The 24,864-nt window shown below is 48.5% G+C and overlaps 1 protein-coding gene across 3 annotated transcripts in view; it reads left to right on the forward strand.

Annotated features, from left to right (window-relative positions):
- Window positions 1-17: 17 nt before the first annotated feature.
- LOC116953460 (nuclear receptor subfamily 2 group F member 1-A-like) overlaps window positions 18-24,864 on the forward strand; it is a 34,023-nt gene continuing 9,176 nt past the window's right edge. Inside the window, exons 1-3 of one of the 3 annotated variants that reach the window (XM_032973676.2) lie at window positions 18-1,565; window positions 21,708-22,012; window positions 23,786-24,044. In XM_032973676.2, the coding sequence (XP_032829567.2) occupies window positions 914-1,565; window positions 21,708-22,012; window positions 23,786-24,044 (1,216 nt within the window). In that variant the 5' untranslated portion in view covers window positions 18-913. Of the gene's footprint in view, window positions 1,566-9,890; window positions 10,537-21,707; window positions 22,013-23,785; window positions 24,045-24,864 lie in introns of those variants that run through there. The other 2 variants (XM_032973677.2, XM_032973678.2) reach the window with 2 other exon arrangements.

Below are 24,864 nucleotides of genomic sequence, written 5' to 3' on the forward strand. Positions count from 1 at the left end.
GTTGTAAATCCCACCCACCGCATCCCACCACCCTTCCCGCACCCCTAACCCCAACCCTAACCCCGACCCTAACCCCAACCCCCACTGTTCGGTAATCGGACAGCCACCGCGGAGGCTGCGCGTTGGGGCATCTCAGCCTGGATGCGATCCGTGATCAAACACGCGCCGTCACACAAGCGGCATCCCAACAGTACACACACACGCACACGCGCACGTGCGCATCACGACAGTATATAACAGTACTTATTTATTTCCTTCGTAAATGGCGCTAACGCACCAGGCTCCATCTCTGACCGATGTTCATCTTCTTCTGCTGCTGCTGCTTCTTCTTCCCTGGGAGTCTTCCTCTGCTCCTGTCGCAGCCGCGAGCGAGTTTCGCCACGTAGTTTGCTTGCTTGCTTGGCGAGGGTGATGGTGGCGGTGTTATTAAGTGGTGGTGGTTGTTGTTGTTGTGTCCGGAGCCGAGCAATTATGTCAGCTTGTCAATACGCGTGCGTAAAAAGTCCTCCTCCAACTTGAAGGCCATCCCTGCGCGTGAAGAATCCATCTCATCCCGGTCTCGCGCTGTTGGCGGGCGGGCGGGGTGTGTGTGTGGATTTCTTCTTCTCCGCGTGAAATATATTTAATTAATTCCGGTAAAGGTCATCTTTTGTGTCCGCTCCACCTCCGTATCTCCTTTTGACTCTTTTCTCATTTTCAAAGTCGCCCCCTTTTCTGTTGCCTCTCTTCTGCTTCCAAAAAACACCGCCGAACAGGGCCCCACCGCTCACCCACTCACCCAACCAACCACCCACCCGCGGCACGCACACACACACACACACGCGCGCGTACACAAGAACACACACGCACAGAGGGGGGGCCGATCTTGAGCAAGGAGGAGAAGAATTCGAAGTTTCGCGTTAACACACTCGCTATGGCAATGGTGGTCGGAAATCCATGGCGAGAACCTCCAAACGGAACTCCTATCGCGAGCGGTAACAGCACACAGACCTCGTCGTCATCATCATCCTCTTCATCAGCAGCAGCAGCAGCATCATCAGCAGCCGTGTCTGGAAGTGCTTCGCTATTACTGGGGCAGCAGCAGCAGCAGCAAACCTCAAGTCTGCAGGCATCAATCGCGGTTGCGGGAAACGTGAGCAGCGTCGATTCACTATCCTCTTCCTCGTTATCCTCCTCATCATCATCATCATCCTCATCCTCCTCGTCGTCCTCGACGTCGTCAGCGCACGGGACAAAGTCGGCGTCCGCCTCTCATCATCATCAACAACAACAGCAGCAGCATCAGCAACAACAACAACATCATCAGCAGCAGCAGCAACAGCAGCAGCAGCAGAACGCGGAGTGCGTGGTGTGCGGCGACAAGTCGAGCGGCAAGCACTACGGGCAGCTGACGTGCGAAGGCTGCAAGAGCTTCTTCAAGCGGAGCGTTCGACGCAACCTCAACTACGCGTGCCGCGCGGCGCGCGCCTGTCCCATCGACCAGCACCACCGCAATCAGTGTCAGTACTGCCGCCTCAAGAAGTGCCTCAAAGTGGGCATGCGGCGAGAAGGTGGGCCTGCGAGAGGTGTGTGGCCACGGAGTGAGTGTTGTTGCCGCTGCTGTGTGTGGGGGTGTGTGGGGTGTGTGGGATGTGTGGGATGTGGAGCTGTTGTGTTGGGGTGTGGAGTTGTCGTGCGTGGGGGTGTGGAGTTGTTGTGTGAGATGTGGGGTAATTGTGTGGGATGTGGTGCGTGGAGTTATTGTGCGTGGTGTGGTGTTATTGTGCGAGACGTGGTGTTATTGTGTGAGATGTGGTGTGTGGAGTTATTGTGCGTCGTGTGGTGTTATTGTGTGAGATGTGGTGTTATTGTGTGAGATGTGGTATAATTGTGTGGGATGTGATGTGTGGAGTTATTGTGCGTGGAGTTATTGTGTGTGGTGTGGCGTCATTGTGTAGGATGTGGTATGTGGTTGTTATTGTGTATGGTGTTATTGTATGGGATGTGGTGTGTGGTGTTATTGTGGGTGTGGAGTGTGTGGTTATTGTGTGGGATGTGGTGAGTGTGTGTGGAGTGTGTGTGTGTGGTTATTGTGTGAGATGTGATGTGTGTGTGTGGTGGTATTGTGTGGTGTATCCGTGTATGTATGTGGTGTGTTATTGTACGTGTGGTGTTATTGTGCGTGTGGAGTTATTGTGTATGGTGTTATTTCAAGGACAATGCATATATTGTCATAGTATGTTTTTTGTTTGCATTTTGACTGCAGGTATTGTGGTTAATGCAGACATGAATCCTTGTAAAAAGGTTTCAGTTTTGTTGCCAGAAAAAGAGGAAAACCCCTATTATTACATGTGTGTGTGGAGTTATTGTGTATGGTGTTATTGTGTGGGGTGTGTGTGTGTGTATGGGGGGTGTGTGGTGTTATTTTGTATGTGTTGTGTGGGGTGCGTGGATCTGGCCACCCATCTCCTCGTGTGCCGTGCCAGCCTTCATAGGTGCACACTAACAGGACTTGCCCCAAAACTGTGTTGACCCAATACGGGTGATCTTTGTCTTTGGGGTGTGTGTATGGTGTATGTGGGGTGTGTGGTATTGTGTGTGGTGCTGGCGTGTTCGGTGATGTTAAGGCTATGGGGAGGGGGGGGGGTCTTTGTCTTATTGTATGTGGTTTTGTGTGTGTGTGGTTTTGTGTGTGTGTGGTTTTGTGTGTGCGTGGTTTTGAGTTGTGGTTTTGTGTGTGTGTGTGGTTTTGTGTTGTGTGGTTTTGTGTGTGTGTGTGGTTTTGTGTTGGGTGGTTTTGTGTATGTGTGGTTGTGTGTGTGTGGTTTTGTGTTGTGTGGTTTTGTGTGTGTGTGGTTTTGTGTGTGTGGTTCTGTGTGTTGTGTGGTTTTGTGTTGTGTGGTTTTGTGTGTGTGTGGTTTTGTGTGTGTGTGGTTTTGTGTGTGGTTTTGTGTGTGTGTGGTTTTGAGTTGTGGTTTTGTGTGTGTGTGATTTTGTGTTGCGTGGTTTTGTGTGTGTGTGTGGTTTTGTGTTGTGTGGTTTTGTGTTGTGTGGTTTTGTGTGTGTGTGGTTTTGTGTTGTGTGGTTCTGTGTGTTGTGTGGTTTTGTGTTGTGTGGTTTTGTGTGTGTGTGGTTTTGTGTTGTGTGGTTTTGTGTGTGTCTGGTTTTGTGTGTGTGTGGTTTTGTGTTGTGTTGTTATTGTGCGGCCTTCATAGGGGGTGCTACTCGCGAACAGCACTTGCCCCAACAGTCTGTTCAGGCTATACGAGGGGTCTCTGTCCTTCATAGGTGTCAATCGCTAACAGCACTTGCCCCAAAACGTCTGTTGAGGCTATACTGAAAGGGGGGTGGGTTCTTTGTCTTTGTACTCCAGGTGGGCCCGTGAGAGGTGCGATGTGTTCGGTGTGTGCGATAGGTGTGCGTGTGTGTGTGGTGTCTGTGTGGTGTCTGTGTATATATATTTACACACTCCACACACGGTGTGTGTCTGGGTCAAGGTTGGGCATACGGCGAGAATGTTGGAGCCCGGGAAGGTTGTGTTGGATGGTGTGTGTGATGTGTATGTAGTTTGGTGTGGGTGATGTGTGTGTGTGTAGTTTTGTGTGTGTGTAGTTTGGTGTGTGCGATGTGCGATGTGTGTGTGTAGTTTGGTGTTTGTGTGATGTGTGTGTGTGTGTAGTTTGGTGTGGGTGATGTGTGTGTTTAGTTTGGTGTGTGTGATGTGTGTGTGTAATTGTGTGTGTGTGTGTGTGATGTGTGTGTGTAGTTTGGTGTGGGTGATGTGTGTGTGTGTAGTTTGGTATGGGTGATGTGTGTGTGTGTGTAGTTTGGTGTGTGTGTGATGTGTGTGTGTGTAGTTTGGTGTGGATAATGTGTGTGTATGTAGTTTGGTGTGGGTGTGATGTGTGTGTGTAGTTTGGTGTGGGTGATGTGTGTAGTTTGGTGTGTGTGATGTGTGTGTATTTTGGTGTGGGTGTGATGTGTGTGTAGTTTGGTGTGGGTGTGATGTGTGTGTGTAGTTTGTTGTGGGTGATGTGTGTAGTTTGGTGTGGGTGATGTGTGTGTGTAGTTTGGTGTGGGTGTGATGTGTGTGTAGTTTGGTGTGGGTGATGTGTGTGTGTAGTTTGGTGTGTGCGATGTGTGTGTGTAGTTTGGTGTTTGTGTGATGTGTGTGTGTAGTTTGGTGTGGGTGATGTGTGTGTGTGTGTGTAATTTGGTGTGTGTGTGTGATGTGTGTGTGTAGTTTGGTGTGGGTGATGTGTGTGTGTGTGTAGTTTGGTGTGTGTGTGTGTGATGTGTGTGTGTAGTTTGGTGTGGATGATGTGTGTGTGTGTAGTTTGGTGTGGGTGTGATGTGTGTGTAGTTTGGTGTGGGTGATGTGTGTGTGTAGTTTGGTGTGGGTGATGTGTGTGTAGTTTGGTGTGGGTGTGATGTGTGTGTGTAGTTTGGTGTGGGTGATGTGTGTAGTTTGGTGTGGGTGATGTGTGTGTGTATTTTGGTGTGGGTGTGATGTGTGTGTAGTTTGGTGTGGGTGTGATGTGTGTGTGTAGTTTGGTGTGGGTGTGATGTGTGTGTGTAGTTTGGTGTGGGTGATGTGTGTGTGTGTAGTTTGGTGTGGGTGTGATGTGTGTGTAGTTTGGTGTGGGTGATGTGTGTGTGTAGTTTGGTGTGGGTGTGATGTGTGTGTGTAGTTTGGTGTAGGTGATGTGTGTAGTTTGTGGGTGATGTATGTGTGTGTGTAGTTTGGTGTGGGTGATGTGTGTGTGTGTAGTTTGGTGTGTGTGATGTGTGTGTGTGTAGTTTGGTGTGGATGATGTGTGTGTATGTAGTTTGGTGTGGGTCTGATGTGTGTGTGTGTAGTTTGGTGTAGGTGATGTGTGTGTGTGTGTGTGTAGTTTGGTGTGTGTGATGTGTGTGTAGTTTGGTGTGTGTGTGATGTGTGTGTGTGTAGTTTGGTGTGGGTGATGTGTGTGTGTAGTTTGGTGTGGGTGATGTGTGTAGTTTGGTGTGGGTGATGTGTGTGTGTGTAGTTTGGTGTGTGTGTGTCGGGCGTGGTGCTGGCCACCCACCCCCTCGTGTACCGTTCCGGCCTTCATAGGTGCTCGCTAACAGCACTTGCCCCAGCAGTATTTTTACAGGCTATACGGGGGAGCTTTGTCTTTGTGTGTGTGTCAGGGTGTGGGCCCTACTGTTTGTCACTTCTAGTTTAGGGTGATGTGTGTGTAATGTGGTGATTGTGGTGGAATCATTGTGTACGCAGTAGATGTCTACGTGATGTGTGTGTGTAGTGTATTAGTGCTTGGTATAGAGTACAGTATGTTTACTGCGGTGTGTGTGTGTGGAGTTGTGTGTAGTGTGCGTAGTGTGTTGTGTATAGTCTAGTGCGTGCAGTGTGGTGTGTGTAGTGTGGTGTGTGTAGTGTGGTGTGTATAGTGTAGTGTGGTGGGTATAGTGTTTTGTGTGGTGTGTATAGTGCAGTGTGTGTCGTGTGGTGTGTATAGTGTAGTGTTTTGTGTGGTGTGTATAGTGTAGTGTGGTGTGTATAGTGTTTTGTGTAGTGTGTTTAGTGCAGTGTGTGTAGTGTGGTGTGTATAGTGTAGTGTGGTGTGTATAGTGTTTTGTGTGGTGTGTATAGTGCAGTGTGTGTAGTGTGGTGTGTATAGTGTTTTGTGTAGTGTGTATAGTGTAGTGTGGTGTGTATAGTGTTTTGTGTGGTGTGTATAGTGTAGTGTGGTGTCTGTAGCGTGGTGTGTATAGTGCAGTGTGTGTGTGTGTGTATTACGGTGTGTGGTAAATATGTATAAAGTATTAATCATTTAAGATTCGCTGATGACATAATCATCATAGCAGCACATGGTAATAATGAGCTTCAGAAAATTATTGAATAACTTAACGAAGTGGGCTCTGCGAAGTGGGGCTAAAAATAATGAGTGTGTGTTTATCCATTGTGTGTTTAGTGTTGTGTGTAGTGTTGTGCATAGTGGTGTGTGTATCGTGTAATTGGGGAGACAAAGGCGGTCGGGCGTGGTGCTGGCCACCCACCCCCTCGTGTGCCGTGCCGGACTTCATAGGTTCTCGCTAACAGCACTTGCCCCTACAGTCTGTTACAGGCTATACGGGTCATATTTGTCTTTGTGTATACACGTATCTCTACGTGTGTGTGTGTTTCTAAGTGTGTAAGCGTATATTCGCTGTTTTTTTATATCTGTACGTAATTTCACCTATGTATATGTACCTACGTGTGTATTTATGTACAGCAGAAGATGGATCAAGGGCTGTCGATTATTCTCATGCTGTGTTTATCGGTGTCTTTATGTGTATGCACCCTTGTGTTTGTATGTGTGTACGAACGGATACAATGTATCATGTGTTATCTCTGTTATGTGTATCTATGTGTGTGTGTGTCCATATGCATTGTGTAGAGCGGTGGCGCAGTGGTTAGCACACTGCACTACGAACCCAGCGACCCGAGTTCGATTCCTTTCCCGTCCAAGGCTAACATCAGTGCCGAGTGCTATCTGAATGGGCACTGGGCCTCCCTTAAGTCGACACAGCCTTAAATGAGTACCTGCTGCGGTATGAAAACATCAATTCCGGGGAGACAAAGGCGGCCGGGCGTGGTTGTGGTAGTGGTGGTGCTGACCGGCCACCCCATCGTGTGCCGTTCTGGCCTTCAAAGCACTTGACCCAACAGTCTCTGGGAGCTATACGGCGGATTTAGTTTCGCTTATGTGTCTATAAAATTGTGTACCTGTGTGTACACAATACGTGTAATATGCAAATCGGTTTACCTATAACACCTGTGTGTATGTGCGGGGCAGCACGTGCACCTAGCCTGGCACGAAGATGCGACTGTTGTTTTACGTCTATTGTGTGTGTACGTGCAGGTTGTTGTGTTTGTATATGTGTGTATGTATTTGTTTATGTGTGCATTTAAGTGTTTTTTGTGTATTTTGTGCGTGTGGCCATTACAATATTGCAATGTGTGTGTCATGTATTATGAATTGTGCTGTGTATGATGCGTGTTATTTTGGTGTTTGTGTGTTATTAATGTGTATTCCGCTGCATGTGGCATGGGTGTTATACAGTATTGTGTTGTGCATTAATGTAGTACCTGGTGCGATGTGTAAACAGCATCACTGGGGAGACAAAGGCGGACGGGCGTGGTGCTGGCCACCCACCCCCTCGTGTGTGCCGTGCCGGCCTTCATAGGTGCTCGCTAACAGCACTTGCCCCAAAAGCGTGTTTAAAGGCAATGTCGGATATCTTTGTCTTATTGCATTGTGCATGGGATGCTAGCGTGTAGCATGTTGCTGTGTATTTAGCATGTGTGATGTTGTGCATGGGATGCTAGTGTGTAGCATGTTGCTGTGTATTGTGCACGTGTGATGCAGCGAGGATCGGTGGCGCAGTGGTTAGCGCACTACGCGATATACGAACTCCGGTGGCACAATTTCGATTCTCGTTCACGGCCAACATCAGTGACTGATATTGCAACCAGTCCTAGGCCTCTCCTGGGTCGACTCATCGTGAAATGAGTGCCTGTACCTGCTGCGGTGTGTAAACATCACCAGTTGGGGAGACAAAGGCGGCTGGGTGTGGCTTCTAGCCACACCCGGCTGCCTTTGTGTGCCGTTCCGGCCTTCGTAGGTGCTCGCGAACAGCACTTGTCCCCAAAAGTATGTTCAAGGCTATACGGTGGATCTTTGTCTTTGTGGTGTAACGTGATGGCATATGACACTTTACGTAGCCTCAAGGTGCACCTAGCCTGGCACAAGCACCGTGGTGACATCACAGCCATTTAGTAGCGAACGGCGTATCTTGGTGCATTGTGTGGCGTGTGTGTGGTGTAACGTATGGTGTATGTGTAATGTATGGTGTATGTGTATTGTATGTGTAATGTATGGTGTATGTGTAACGTATGGTGTATGTGTAACGTATGGTGTATGTGTAACCTCTGTATAATGTGTGGTGTATGTGTAATGTGTGGTGTATGTATAATGTATGGTGTATGTGTAATGTATGGTGTATGTGTAATGTGTGGTGTATGTGTAATGTGTGGTGTATGTGTAATGTATGTTGTATGCGTAATGTGTGGTGTATGTGTAATGTGTGGTGTATGTGTAATGTATTGTGTAATGTGTGGTGTATGTGTAATGTATGGTGTATGTGTAATGTATTGTGTAATGTGTAGTGTATGTGTAATGTATGGTGTATGTGTAATGTGTGGTGTATGTATAATGTATGGTGTATGTGTAATGTATGGTGTATGTGTAATGTATGGTGTATGAAAGCATGATGCCATTGTGTGGGGGTGTGGTGTAATGTATGGTGTATGTATGAATGTATGGTGTATGTATGAGTGTACTGTGTATTGTGTGGTGTATGCAGTGTAAGGTATGATGTATGTGTACGGTATGGTGTATATATGAATGTATGGTGTATGTATGAGTGTGCTGTGTATTGTATGGTGTATGTATGAGTGTACTGTGTATTGTGTGGTGTATGCAGTGTAATGTATGATGTATGTGTACGGTATGGTGTATATATGAATGTATGGTGTATGTATGCGTGCACTGTGTATTGTGTGATGTATGCAGTGTAATGTATGGTGTAGTGTTTGTGAGCTCTAATGCACGATGTGTACGATGTAGTGTGTAGGGTGTATGGAGTAACGTATGGTGTGTGTGTGTGTACGAGTATATGGTGTATTGTGTGGTGTCATATACTGCGCATGAAAGCATGATGCATCGTGTGGTGTGTTTGTGTATGTGGTGCAATGTACGAGTGTATGTGTATATGGTGTGGTATTTAATGAGCTCCAATGCATTGGGTGTGAGTGCGTTTTACGATGCAGCCCGGCTCAGCGGTTAGCGCAAAGCGCGCCCCCCAACTCTTTTCGCGGCCACGGTCAACATCAAGTAAATAACAGCACCGGGGAGACAAAAGCGGCCGGGTGTGGCTCTGGCCACACAATATTTTGTCTTTGGTGAATGGTATTGTGCTGTGTTGTTGCTCGCTGACAGCACTTGTCCCTACAGTATGTTAAGGCTATACGGGGGTTCTTTGTCTTTGTGTTATTGATGTGTGTGTTCGTGATATATTCATGTGCCGTGCCGGCCTTAATAAGTGCTCCCTAACATCACTTGCCCCGACAGTCTGTTAAGGCTATACGGGGGTTCTTTGTCTTTGTTGTGATATATTGGAGCGGTGACCGGCAGTGGTTCGCGCACTGCGCTCCGAACCCGGCCACCCGAGTTTGATTCCCACTCCGGACTATTAACAGTGGCGAATGCGTACGTTGAACCTGTCCTGGGGCTCTCCTAGGTCGACTCAGCCTTAAACAAGGACCCTACCAGTTTGCCGTCCTTGCCACCCAACCCGCTCGGGTGCCGTGTCGACCTTCATAAGCGCCCCAACAATCTGTTAAAGGCTACACGGGGGATCGTTGTCTTTGCAAGGAGTCTGTGTGTCGTGTATCGTCTGTAACTGCAGAGGGTTAGCGCGCTGCGCTACAAACACGGCGACCCGAGTTTGATTCCCACCGGCGACGATTATCTGAACCGGTGCCGGGCCTCCTCTCTAAGTCGATTTGGGCATCAAATGAGTTACCTGGTGCGGTTGTGTAAACATCGCCACTGGGGAGACAAAGGCGGTCGGGCGTGGTGCTGGCCACCCACCCCCTCGTGTGCCGTGCCGGCCTTCATAGGTGCTGCTCGCTAACAGCACTTGCCCCTACAGTCTGTTACAGGCTATACGGGGGATCTTTAGTGTGTCATCTTCTTTGGTTCTTTCGGTAAAGTCACGTAGAATGATAATAAAATAATAAATTGATAAAATAAAATAACACAATAATATTCTCACGACGTTTCGAATATTATTGTGTTATTTTATTTTATCAATTTATTATTTTATTATCATTCTACGTGACTTTACCGAAAGAACCAAAGAAGATGAATCATTGCAGTCACGAAAGCTTTAAATCGAGATCTTTAGTGTGGTTCGATTCACATTCCACCCCCTCGTGTGCCGTCCCTACCCGTGTCAGTACTGTTAGCTACCTGGAACCTACTTGCGTGCTTTCCTTCCCACTTATTCGCCGATCTACCGATTTACATACCTACCTGCTTACCCACGTCCTCACACGCTGGTCGCGAGTAGCACCAATGAAGGTCGGCACGGCGCACGAGGGGCTGGGGTGTCCAGTACCACACCCAACGTATTGACACACACACACGCGCGCCAGCCTAGGAATTAGTGCCCGCTGCGGCGTGTAAAAACTCCAGCACAGGGGAGACAAAGGCGGTCGGTCGGGCGTGTTCCTGGCCACTCCATCACCCACCACCACCACCACCAACCACTCACCCCGTGCCTTCATAGGTGCTGCTCGCCAACAGCACGTGTTCCATTCGCCTGTGGAGACTGACACTGATATGTTTTTGTTTGTAATCGGTGCGGTTCACGCTGCCGTGTGGTGTACGTTGGTCAGCGCACTGGACGTGCAATTCAGAGGCCGCAGTGTCAATATTCGGGCGCTGCAGTTGGAAACAATGAATGGTGACGATTCTTAACTTATATATTGGTTTAACACGTATAGGCTTTCGCGACCAATATCATCCATAGTTTTTTTTTTGGGGGGGTGGGGTGGGGTTTGATCGCGTAAATATAAATATGACTTATCAGGATATGCGTACCCCGCAGTCGATCTGTAGGTAGGTCGCGTGCGGTGGTGGTGCTGGTGAAGCGTGGGTTCGCCCACATCTCGCAATACTTCTCGTCGGCATGGAAGAGTAGGCCAAGTACCCTCGAGAGGTGTCGCAGCGGAAGTGGAAGTCTTTCCGCCAGCAGTTGCGTGTGCCAAGCGATCGCAAGGCTGCACCTTTGCCCGAGAAACGAGGGGCAACATGACGTTAGCATGCGTTGGCCTGGGCCGCCGTGCGGTTGGAACCGTGGCGCGTCGCAATCGGCGCGTTCGTTACGAACATCTCCACTGGAACGCGGTCACCGGTTCCTGGGGCGCCGCGGTGGCGAGATGTCGACTACCTCGCTTGGTATACAGGAGGTCGTGGGTTCGATCCCGACCCTGACGCCTGCTGCTGTATATTTGGAGTTTGCGTGTCTCTCTCATCATCATCATCACGGTGGCTAGGAGATGTTGACTACCTCGCCTGGTATACAGGAGGATCGTGGGTTCGATCCCGACCCTTACGCCTGCTGCTGCTGTAGATTTGGAGTTTGCGTGTCTCTCTCATCATCATCACGGTGGCTAGGAGATGTTGACTACCTCGCCTGGTACACAGGAGGATCGTGGGTTCGATCCAGACCCTGACGCCTGCTGCTGCTGTATATTTGGAGTTTGCGTGTCTCTCTCTCTCACCGCGTGGATCGACATCACGCGTTTGGAGTGTTTGGCTGCTGATATAAATGTGCTCTGCCACTTCGTTGAGCTATCGTTTGTGACCAGGTTACTTCTGAAAAAAAGAGCAACGTAGCTCAGTGGGCCTGACCTGGTACATTAAAATAGTAGTAGATATTCGGAACCGGTCAGAGATTATGAAAACGATTACCGGTTTATATCGGTTATCGCTTAAACCAAATATCTGTACTGGATGGATGTATTATGTATCTGTGCGAGTGTATATACTGTATGTGTATATGGGGAGCGGTGGTACAGCTGTGCTACAAAGCCGGCGATCCTAGTTCGATTCCCGCTCGTGGCCAACACCAGGGACGATTATTATTTGAACCGGCCCTGGGCCTCCTCTAAGTCGACTCAGCCTTAAAATGAGCACTGTGTCTGGTGCGGTGTTTAAACATCGCCACGAGCGAGACTTAAAGGCGGTACCCCAAATGTCTGTTCAAGGCTATACGGGGAATCTTTGACTTAGTATCTGTGTATATGTATGAGCTTGTATTTATCTATATGTATGAGTGTATATATGATAGTATTATGTATAGAATATGTATAGAATACATATTGACTTAAAGCTTTCGTGACTGCAGGAATTCATATTCTTTGGGTCTTTCGGTAAAGCCACGTAGATAGAAAAAATAATAAAAAATGATATTGTCCATTGTCCGACATCTGGAAAATATATTTCCCTTTTAAGGCGAGTCTTATTCACCAATGTGTTGATTTATTTCGTTAATTTGCTTGTGCAAACTAATTAGCTTCGCTAAATAATTCGTTTTATTTTAAATACAGGGATTTTAACAAGTTCATAGCATTATAAAAGTGCATCTGTTATATATATAAAAAGGTTGAGTAAAATAGTTATAAATATTTTATTTAACAGCAAAATAGCATTCGTTATCTACTTAAAAAAACGAATTACACAGCGATACTAACACAAATACCGTTTGTCCAGATTATAAGACGCAATTTACCCCCAGCAATAGTTTGTGGTACGTCTTATAATCCAATCCCGTAGGCATGGGGTTGTGTGTGTGTGTGTTCGTTATTGTATCACTTTGTTGCCACACTGTTTGGGGTGCGTCTTACTTTCTGGAGCGTCTTATAATCAGGAAAATACCGCATGACGCTTACGAAATGCTTTTGTCAATTAGGCCTCCTATATGTTCAACCTATGAGTTGAAACGCAATGGCATAATTCTCACTGTGTACCATATATTCTGTGTTTAGTTCGTTATCATCCTGCAACTCCGATTAGCACGGCTGGCCACGTACGGTGCGAAGGAAGTTCAACATACAGTACATATATGTATGCACATAATATGCAACCGTCTTCAAAATGAATTACACTACATTTAAAATCCGTGTTTTTAAATCTAATTTTACAAAGTTTGTAAATACTCGCTCACGCAATTAATTGGTAGTTCCTTAACCGCAGTAATTAAAATAATTTACAAATACTAAACGCATTTAAATAGACGCGCGCGCGTGTGCATGTGTGTGGGGAACGGTGGCGCAGTGGTTAGCGCACTGAGTTCACATTAAGTTCTATTTAGCCACATTTCACCAGGACCGGTTGATGTGTCTGTCACTCTGGTTTGATGTGAACCGTGACCGGGAGTCGAACTCAGGTTCTAGGAATCGTTGCGCGGTGTTCTAACCACTGCTCCGTTATTAAACTGGAGAGTATTGTGCATGTTTATTTAAAAAAACACACACACACATTTGTGGCCTTCAAATAAACAAATAAAACAAGCGACGTTTCGGGCGATGGCCCTTCGAAGCACATGTAGATTGTGTATTGATAGAGACTTAACAGACGAACACACATGTACACTTTTAAACAATTATGTAAATTCGAATGATGTTTTAGAAGGGCTTAGACGGGTCTTATTAATACATACAGGCGAAAGTGACTGATCGAGTAACGTCAAATCTCACGACATCCTCGAAGGTCCAGACGCGCCTAATTAATACATCAAGACAGAGAGCGACGTCAAATTCTCGCGAGACGCTCCACAAGTTTTGAGTGGAGAGTTGACGACGTTCGTCGCGAGTGGAAGTCGGAAACGTCTCCACCGATGTGGAACGTGGCGCTGAGAGCCCCCCACCCACCACCACCACCACCCCACCACGAGCCCCGTGCGTGCGCGTGGAGCGACGTGGAGCGACGTGGGGGGGCTGGGCGCGTCACGGAGCGGGCAGCCTCAGCCCGGAGCCTCGCTGATGCTGCTGCTGCTGCTCAGGAGCCTCGCGTACAACGACGCCCCCCGAGGCTCCATCCACCACCGGCCATCGCCTGCGGACCGAGTAATTCGCCATCCCGTGCGGAGTGTGGTGACGTTAGAGCCGATAGAAAGCGAACACCGCACACCTTCGATGCCGGTAACTCGTGACAGTATGCGTACATAGACTGTCGTGAACAAAAACTCAAGGCTCGCTCGTCGTTGTCGTCGTGAAATGACGGTTGACTCAGCCCATCATCGTCGTCACTCCAAATGGGGTCGATAAAATAGGTACTATTACTTTTGCGGGAAGTCAACTGCGGTGGATCTGTCAGTTTTCACTCGCCGTGCGAATGTGGAATTTCCACCAGTCCGCTTGCGTGTTATTACTGCTGCTTAAAGTATTTATTACACTCAATATACTGCGTTTCGTATATATACGGCATGTGCCTATACAGTCGTCAGCCGGGAATCCAGAGACCTTGATTCGATTGCCGGCCACGGCTAACATCAGTGGCGAGTTATATCCCATCACCAACCAACCCAAATTTCACTAAACCGCACGAACCAGAAGTGGTGAAGTATGGTCAAGCAAACCCCCTTAACCTGATCGGGAATTGGGAGGTCTTCATCAACAAAGGGCTGTACATTAACATCACAATATATTGTTACGTATACTACGCAACACGTGCTCATGTACATACTGACATGAAAATGCATTTAAATTACACGTGTGTGATATGTATGCATGTGTGTAATGTGTATACATATAACATACAGACGCAATCAGGGGTGTGTTTTTGTTGCATGGGTGTGGGGAGCGGTGGCGCTGCGGTTAGCGCACCGCGCTACGAACCCGGCGAGCCGAGTTCGATTCCCACTCGCGACCGATATCAGTGGCGAATTTTCGAAATCGGTCCTGAGCCTTTAACATTAGTACCCGGTGCGGTGGAGAGACAAAGGCGGCCGGGCGTTGAGTGCCGTGTTAGCCGTCGTAGGTGCTCGTTGAGAGCACTTGACCAAATGTCTGTTGAGGCTATGCGGGGGACCTTTGTCTTTGTGCTGCATAGTAAATGCGTGGGTTTCGGTGGGTGTTATATTTTATATAGTTGTGTATGTACAGTTTATTTCATATACAGTACTAGACTATGTATTTTTACGTGTGAGTACATGCGCGTATGTGTGTGTGTGTGCATGTGTGCGTACCTGTATATGGGGAGCGGTGGTGTAGTGGTTAGCGCTCGGCTGCGCTACAAACCCGGCCACCCCGAGTTCGATTCCCGCTCACGGCCAACACCGGTGACGATTATCTGAACCGGTCCTGGTCAACCCCTAGGTCGACTCAGCCCCAAATGAGTACCTGGTGCGGTGTGTAAACATCGCTACTCGGGAGACAAAGGCGGTCGGGCGTGGTGCTGGCCACCCACCCCCTCGTGTGCCGTTCCGGCCTTCATAGGTGCTCGCTAACAGCACTTGCCCCGACACTCTGTTAAAGACTACACGGGGGATCTTTGTCTTTGTAGGTGGTTATATGCGCGTTTGTGTGGATTTGTTCTTACGGAATCCATGTGTACAGTATGTTTGTGTACGTACGTGGTGTATACGTGTTGTGTACGTACGTGGTGTATATGTACTGTCTACGTACGTGGTGTATACGTGCTGTGTACGTACGTGGTGTATACGTGTGGTGTACGCTACGTGGTGTATACGTGTCGTGTACGTACGTGGTGTATACGTGCTGTGTACGTACGTGGTGTATATGTGGTGTGTACGTACGTGGTGTATATGTGCTGTGTACGTACATGGTGTATACGTGTTGTGTACATACGTGGTGTATACGTGCTGTGTATGTATGTGGTGTATAAGTACTGTGTACGTACGTGGTGTATACGTGTGGTGTACGCTACGTGGTGTATACGTGTCGTGTACGTACGTGGTGTATACGTGCTGTGTACGTACGTGGTGTATACGTGCTGTGCATGTATGTGGTGTATATGTGCTGTGTATGTATGTGGTGTATACGTGTTGTGTACGCTACATGGTGTATATGTGCTGTGTACGTACGTGGTGTATAAGTGCTGTGTATGTATGTGGTGTATACGTGTGGTGTACGTACGTGGTGTATAAGTGCTGTGTATGTATGTGGTGTATACGTGTCGTGTACGCTATGTGGTGTATACGTGTTGTGTACGCTACGTGGTGTATAAGTGCTGTGTATGTATGTGGTGTATACGTATTGTGTACGCTACGTGGTGTATAAGTGCTGTGTATGTATGTGGTGTATAAGTGCTGTGTACGTACGTGGTGTATACGTGTGGTGTACGCTACGTGGTGTATACGTGTCGTGTACGTACGTGCTGTATACGTGCTGTGTACGTACGTGGTGTGTATGTGCTGTGTACGTACGTGGTGTATACGTGTTGTGTAAGTACGTGGTGTATACGTGTCGTGTAAGTACGTGGGGAGCGGCGGTGCAGTGGTTAGCGCAATGCGCCGCGAACCCGGCCACATGAGTTCGATTCCCGGCCACGGCTAACATCAGTGGCAAGCGATCATTATCAGCACTAGAGAGACGAAGACGGTCGGGCGTGGTTGTACACGGGATTGCTGTGTTTTGGATATACGCCATGCATGTGTGTGTGTACGTACGTTTGCAGTGAATGTAAATCACGTAGTGTACACACGCGTGCGAGTACATTATATGCGTGCGAGGCATAGAGCGGTGGTGCAGTGGTTAGCGCACTACGCTACGAGCCCAAATTCCTAAGTTCGATTCCCGGTTAACATCAGTCGGGGGGTGATATCCGAACCGGTCCCGCGCTCTCTGGTGAAGTATGGTCAAACAACTCTTGTGAGCCGAAAACGGCATGCAGTATCTCTTAATCAATTCAGCAGCGGCTTGATGAACTTAAGTTATGTATTTTGTCGACTGTTTATCTGCATACGCGAAACACGTCCTATCCTCGTTAAATTCACCTTACAATGCACACGATAGGTTGACGTTTCGGGCAATGGTCCTTCGTCAGAGCAGAGGAAGAGTATGGCGATGTTGACTGGCTTTCTACCGTATTCTCAGGAGTAAATAACCTATTTGAAAAAGTAAAAAGGGACTCAAAACATTGTGCCCAATGTCAATAAAGGTATATGAATGACTATAACGCACACGTGCATCGCATTATGCAACGTGCCACCACTAATGCTTTCATTAGTGGGAAAAGTGCGTCTTATAATCCGGAGAATACGGTTTATATAAATACGTTTTTACACGTGTCTTTTATTTATGAATGCATTGCATAAGTAATGTGTGTAAGGGTGTCGCGTAGTGTACATAATTAATATCAATCTCATATCGTGTATAAATGTATCAATTTATGAAAATACTGAAGGTAAAAAATGCGTCCCATAATCTGGAGAATACGGTAATTGTAGTTGAAAAAAATTCACTTTTGACACACTGTGAAGCTTCGTCACCTAAGGAATGTGACGCGTGAGTAGAGTCCTGTAATTGTTAGTTGCTTTACTTCGTGAACACTGAGAAAACGTAGTAAAGGCAAAGGCGCAGCGTTGAAATTGAATTCTCACGCCACCGCTGGCAGAAGGTTCTCCCATCTCGAGCGAACTCCAGAGGGTAGTTTGACCGAACCACACGTCTAGGTGGAAGTTACCCACACTTTACCCCGCCACACGCTACCTGTTGATCATAGTCTAACTGTGGCTGTACTCTTTGTAAAGTGTTGGGTGGACAGATAATTTTATTTTTTTAAATCCCCCCATTGCTTAGCTCCCTAGCCGGGAGGTGGAATTGAACTGACGCCCTCTGGGTCACAGGTCTAATTAGGTGCTTACGGCAGCGTTTATAGGCATTAAGTAGCAAAAAAATATATATACAGAAGGAATGAACTGATTTAAAAGTACAATAATATAACGTGACCGGCTGCTTTAACTCGCCACGGTACAGCCCAGGCACCAGGCACGTGTTCCTTTTTGCAAAGAGAGCGCTCCCTACATAATTCATCATATGCCGCTTTGGCGCGTTGTGAATAATAATCAATAATAAATAAATCTACCAAAGAAGGCTCTCTTCCAGCACGAAATAAAAATGAAATCGTCAAATAAAAGAATCACCGAGAGAGAGAGAGATAGATGCTCGCTGGGAATTTCACCAAGAGACGGGCATGAGGAGGAAAAGGGGACACGTGGGTCAGAGAGCATAGGCAACATAGAGACATCATATTGACAGCTCAGAATAATCAGAATCTGTATTTATACTGGAGGAATCCGATAAGCTATGAAGCTCTTTTTTTACAGATGTCCAGTAGCGTCAAAAAAGGTTCGTGGATAAGGCCTTACTTCTGTTTGAAGGCCTCATCGAGTCTCGAAGCTCTTTGGCAAGAGGGCCCTGCCAGTTTGGTCAATATCATTATGGAGAGTTTTGTTGGCTTCACATGGGAGCGGGGACCCGAGAGGACACGGAGACAACCCCATCACCGCGCGCTGTTCTCTCTACACGAGGGGCTGACACTCTGCACTGATATTAACTGACCACACCTCTGAATCGCACAAAACCTACAAACACGCTGGTGGTCATCCATACGACTACGAACCACGCTCCAGAACCCTGCTCAGTCCCATGAGATGTGACGAGGTCACATTCAGGATCACTGACATTTCGTGACCACTTCTCTAAACGAAACTAAACTTTTTTTATTTTAGCAGGTAAGCTATAATGGGGTTTTTTTTCAGAAGCGACCTGGCAACAAATGATAGCTCAACAAATCATGTGAAAATTCATATCAGCCAAATACTCTAAATGAATGTTGATTCTGGAGGAGAAAACCCGGAGAACCCGGAGAAAAATCCACGCGACCACGTGGAGAGAGAGAGAGAGAGACACGCACACTCCAAATATAAAGCAGGCGTCAGGGTCTGGATCCACAACCACGACCTTCTGCGTACCAGGCGAGGTAGTTAACATCTCACCCCACACATACAACACACTGACGGTCATCCGTACGACTACCAACTAGGCTCCAGGCCTGCTTAGCCCCATGAGATCTGACATGGTCGGGCGTGCTCACGGTCACTTTTGCCGTTAGGTCATCATGAGTAATGGGGAATGGTGGGTGGTGTGGGGGGGTCTTTCAATGCTTCAATGCGGTTTCCTTTCCGGACCGATACGTCAACTGCCAGGGGGCTTCTGGAAGTCTTCAGACTCTGGACGTCCGCAGCTGAGATGCCTCTCGGTCGGTGGCAATCGTCACTCGTGGGCCATTAACAGCATGGCCACGCCCCGTCTGCTGCCGTCTGCTGCTGCTGCTGTTGCTGCTGCTTCACAAGTGGATGTTAAAGATCCCGTGACGTGACGGAGCAAGAGTTGGCCATGAATGTGTGCCGGCGTCATGGTTAAAAAAAAAAGTGGTTTCAAGAAAAAAATTAACCTGGGAATCATTCAGTCGGGATTACGCGGAGCAAACATCAAGCGTATAATCGCAATGCCCGTCAATTGCTACTGCAAAACCATTTTGCCAAAGGATACATTGAATGGAAAATAGTGATTGATTTTACAACTAGAATTATAGAGTTTGTTTCAGTGAAAACACGTTTTTTTTTTTTTGTCAGGAAATAAAACATTGAGGAAATACGTTACGGTAATCACGAAATCATGACATCTTGCGAAACGGTCAATGTGAAGGAATAACGTTGATCTTATTTCGTATGAGATATGGTCGTATCGCCAAATCGTGACAACCCTACAAAACCAATTAATAAAAACTGCTCATCAACATTTATGAAATGTTTCCTTCCACGCATTGATCGGCACCTCGATATACAGAGTACTACAGAGCTTGGGACGCTGACGGATAGCCCCTCGAGTCGCCCTTTTCTCGTCCAGAGTGAGTGAACACCCCACGCATTCTTCCGAAACGTTGCGCAACTTCCCGTTCTTAAAACAAAGCCACTCTGTTGCGCGTGGTTTTGTTTGTTGTTGTTGTTGCAAACACAGTTGTTGCTCGTTAGCGAGCTATTAAAAACTTAATTAGGAGAAGGCTTAGGAGACCAGACCCATCTCGCTCCCACCACCCCATCCGGGGGCTCCCCCTCTCTCGCCTTGTCGACCCGGGCACAACCAAGGCCGGCATGGGCCCTGGGGTAAACGGGGAGGTTCCATGCTCGGGGGGGGGGGGGGGGGTGGGTGAGGGGGCCTGTGACCAAACGGATGAATTGATTGTACCATCGTATAATGGTATTCGTTTGTTGCGCAACAGAACGCAATGCAATTTAAGCTGAGCGCACAACGGTGTATGATCGCTGCAGTGCAACAACACGAAGCTGAATGACAAAATACGGCGACGAGAAGATAACAGTCGATAAATTAAATCGTTAAACGCAACGCACGCCTAGATTAAGTTACTGAAAGGGAACACAACGCTGACGGTACAATGAACGGCGTCATTTGACAATGTGTGTTGCTCGACTGGTTGCGATGTTCGTCTTATAAATGCGTGCGCATATTAAGTTATAGATGTTGAACTGTGTGCAAGGTCGTTATGTATTCATACCCGTCAACCCCTTATCAGTGCGTATCTTATTACGGACCAATTCAGACCTTATTGGTCACCCCGTGCCCCTTATAAATCTCAACGTTCATCCTACAAAGTCCCATCACAAGGGAGAAACACACAAATAGACGATCACTACTAGTACACTCACAACTACACTCACCACTACATGCCTGTCAACCCCTGATCAGTGCCCTATCCTGTTCCAGATCAATTCTGATCTTATTGGTCACCCCGTGGTCCTTATAAATCTCAACGTTCATCCTACAAAGTCCCATCACAAGGGAGAAACACACAAATAGACAATCACCACTAGTACACTCACCACTACACTCACCACTACATGCCTGTCAACCCCTGATCAGTGCCCTATCTTGTTCCAGATCAATTCTGATCTTATTGGTCACCCCGTGGTCCTTATAAATCTCAACGTTCATCCTACAAAGTCCCATCACAAGGGAGAAACACAAATGAATAGAAAAAAATGTTGCCCGTATTGAAACGGCTGTACGCCGTATGGACCTGAAAACTCAATTTCCCTTTTAAAGAAAGCTGGTGAATTGTATGGGTTGACAGCTGTATAAATGCGAGCACGTTTTAAGTTATAGATGTTAAACTGTGTACATGGTCGTTATGTATTTGCCGTCATTGGACACCCGGGATATTCTGGCTTGCAAACTCGACATTCAATCTTTTACCGCAATTAGTGACGACATTTAAATGACTTTTTTCAGCGGGCCATGTTTCACAGTCTATATCCATATATCAACTGCGGTTTTACCGACACGTAATAAAGTTCAACCACAGATCTCGGTTAAAATTCCTGCCACCAGGACACAGGTGCCCATTTCTGGACTGTCCCGGTCAAACACGGATAGGTGGCACCGTACATTTTTCACGATGAGTGACTTTGTCTGTGGTTCAGTAATACCCCGATTGACATCTCCCTCCCCCCATTTACGTCGTTTCGCAAACACGTCGCCACTTCTTAATTAACACGGCGACCTGATTTGCGTCGCCTCAAGGCCCCACACTTTACATCGCCGACGGCGTCGTCCGCTCGTCTCTCGTTATCCGTCGCGTCTCAGCCTTCGTCTCCAACCACCGCCTACTCGGTAAATCGTCTGCGGTTTTGACGTCGTTTCGACATTCTCCGTCGCGCCTTTCGGTGTTATCGCAAGGCCCGCGGGCCACTGGCGGCCCCCCTGGTGGCCTTCACTGGCGGCCCCCCTGACATGCAGCCCCCGACAATACGCGAATGTGAGAACACCCTCACCCTTACCCCCCCCCACCCCCCCCACCATCGTGGCTGTCAAACCTCAATGGTTTCAAACGGTGTGGTGGCTCTCACGCTGACGATGTCTCGTCGGCGAAAGTGACCCCCCCGCACCCCCCTCCCCTGAGTGAAGGACACTGCTCTTACACGCGGCGTTTTACACCCCTGGCCCACGCCTCTCTCTCTCTCTCTCTCTCCCGCCGTACCCCCTTCTCCCCCCCCCCGCCCCCGCCCCCCCAAATCTCCCAACGCAGCCGTGCAGCGGGGACGCATGCCTTCGTCCATGCAGCACCCCGCGACTCCGGGGGGCGCGTACGCGCTGCAGCCCAACGGCGGGGACCCCCTGCTGAACGGCGCTGGGGGCCACGCCGCCTCGTACCTGTCGGGCTACATCTCGTTGCTGCTGCGCGCTGAGCCCTATCCGACGTCGCGCTACGGCAGCCAGTGCATGCAGCCCAACAACCTGATGGGCATCGAGAACATCTGCGAGCTCGCCGCGCGCCTCCTTTTCAGCGCCGTCGAGTGGGCCCGGAACATCCCCTTCTTCCCCGAACTACAGGTCAGCAGCGGCGGCGGGGGCGGGCTTCGATCTCGTCACCCTGGGGGCGAGATGTCAGCTGCCTCGCCTGGTGTACAGGAGGTCGTGGCTTCGATCCCGACCCCCCCCAACGCCTCCTGTATATTTGGAGTTTGTGTGTCTCTCTTGTCTCGCCGTGGTCGCGTGGATTTTTCTTCGAGTCCTCCGGTTTTCCCTCCGCATTTAGAAGCATGCGTTTAGAGTAATCACCTGCTGCTGTACATTTCGACGTGATAAGCCACTTTGTTGAGCTATCATCCGTGGCCAGGTCACTTCTAAAAAAGAGCCATATAGCTCAGTGGGCCCTTACCTGGTACAAATAGAAAATAGTTTATATTCTTTGGGTCTTTCGGTAAAGCCACGTAGATAGAAAAAAGAAAAAAATCATCACGACGTTTCGATCGCAACACAAGCAATCGTCATCAGGTGACAAAAATATAGCGAGAGAGCTGCCTCAAAACGTCGTGATAACTTTTTTTTCTATCTATGTGGCTTTACCGAATGACCCAAAAATATGAATTCCTGCAGTCACGAAAGCTTTAAGTCAAGATTTAAATAGTTTACAGTTTAGTTTAGAGGTTGTGCGGATCTGGTCTCGCCCGACGGAGTTTTCGGGAGATTGTTCACGGGGGTCTCCGCATCGATTGCCAGGGGGGAGGGGTCTCCAGCCTCTCCACAAAGTGCCTCGATACCGCATTGAATTCTCCAGATTGTAATGGCATGCCTATATAACTCATGGTCTCTAGGGCAGTGGTTCCCGACCTTTCTGTACCCGAGGGCCACTGTCAACCCCCAACAAATGCTTGCGGACGACCACGCACCTGCAACATATTTTTTCAGAATCAAAACGACTGCACCAGGCGCAAACATGACTCTGCACCAGGCGCAAACATGACTCTTCACCAGGCACAAACATGACTCTGCACCAGGCACAAACATGACTCTGCACCAGGCACAAACATGACTCTGCACCAGGCGCAAACATGACTCTGCACCAGGCGCAAACATGACTCTTCACCAGGCACAAACATGACTCTGCACCAAGCACAAACATGACTCTGCACCAGGCGCAAACATGACTCTGCACCAGGCACAAACATGACTCTGCACCAGGCACAAACATGACTCTGCACCAGGCGCAAACATGACTCTGCACCAGGCACAAACATGACTCTTCACCAGGCACAAACATGACTCTGCACCAAGCACAAACATGACTCTGCACCAGGCGCAAACATGACTCTTCACCAGGCACAAACATGACTCTGCACCAGGCGCAAACATGACTCTGCACCAGGCGCAAACATGACTCTGCACCAGGCACAAACATGACTCTGCACCAGGCGCAATCATGACTCTGCACCAGGCGCAAACATGACTCTGCACCAGGCACAAACATGACTCTGCACCAGGCACAAACATGATGCTTTGTCACGAATATTATCGACGAACCCGAATAGCTGTGCGATGAGCAAGTAAAAAATACGGTATTCTTTGAACAACATTCGTATCTGCTCCGTTTCCACGGAGCACTTCCCATGGCCTTGCGGGACCCCCTGCGGTCCACCGTGCCACAGGTTGAGAATCGGCGTTCTACATCAGGCTGGGAACCAGAGTTGGGAACCCTACACCAGTTCTATAGACTCCAAATCAATTAGATGGTGTCCAGATCATCTGCGTCCCTGACACCCGCTCCCCACTTCGCCCGACCCTGACCCCACTGCCCACCTCCCCCCGCGCGACCCCGGCTGTCAGGTGGGGGACCAGGTGGCGCTGCTGCGGCTCGTGTGGAGCGAGCTGTTCGTGCTGAACGCCGCGCAGTGCGCCATGCCGCTGCACGTGGCGCCGCTGCTGGCCGCCGCTGGGCTCCACGCGTCGCCCATGTCCGCCGAGCGCGTGGTGGCCTTCATGGACCACATCCGCATCTTCCAGGAGCAGGTGGAGAAGCTCAAGGCGCTGCACGTCGACTCGGCCGAGTACAGCTGCCTCAAGGCCATCGTGCTCTTCACGTCCGGTGAGGTCGCGCCGGACTGCTTGATACTTCGTTACGTTTTGCTTTACCCGTGACCGCCTTAGCCGAGTTTCGAGACCGTTCGTCGGGAGAGAGACCGCTACTTCGCTATTATTGTCATCAGTCCATTGTTGAGAGTCGCGGTGGCGAGATGTTTACTCCCTCGCCTGGTATGCAGGAGGTCAGGAGTTCGATCCTGACCCTGACGCCTGTTGTATAGTTGGAGTGTACATCACGTGGATGTTTCTCCGGGTCCTCCAGTTTTTCCCTCCACATTTAGCAACATGAATATTTGGCTGCTATAAATTTCCACGTGATAAGCCAACTTCGTTGACCTATCATTTCTGGCCAGATCACTTCTGAAAAAGAGCTACATAGCCCAGTGGGCCTTACCTGGTAACAATAAAAAAATTATAATGACTTAAAGCTTTCGTGACTGCAGGAATTCATATTGTTTGGATCTTTTGGTAAAGTCACGGAGATAGTTTGAAAGAAAATATTGTTGTTTTTTGTTATTTTTTGTTATTCTATTTGAACCTATCTACGTGACTTTACCGCAAGACCCAAAGAATTAGCTTAGATTAGATAAGAGTGGCTCTGTGTGGGTGGAGAAAAACCAACGTCACTACGATGGGGGTGACACTTAAAGCTTCCCGTTGCCTCTTCCGTTCGTGCTGCTGACTCCCCTGCCCCTCTTCGAGTCGAGACTCGCCAAGACGTTGCTCTTCATTCCGTGAACAAAATTTGTTTTATGACGTTTCCGCATGCAGCGCCCTGACATGTGCTCGCACACAGACGCTGTACAAATCCACTTTGAACATCA

This window comes from Petromyzon marinus, chromosome 52 (assembly GCF_048934315.1).
Source record: "Petromyzon marinus isolate PM22_M1 ecotype Great Lakes invasive population chromosome 52, UKy_Petmar_22M1.pri1.0, whole genome shotgun sequence".
In the NCBI taxonomy this organism is placed as follows: domain Eukaryota; kingdom Metazoa; phylum Chordata; class Hyperoartia; order Petromyzontiformes; family Petromyzontidae; genus Petromyzon; species Petromyzon marinus.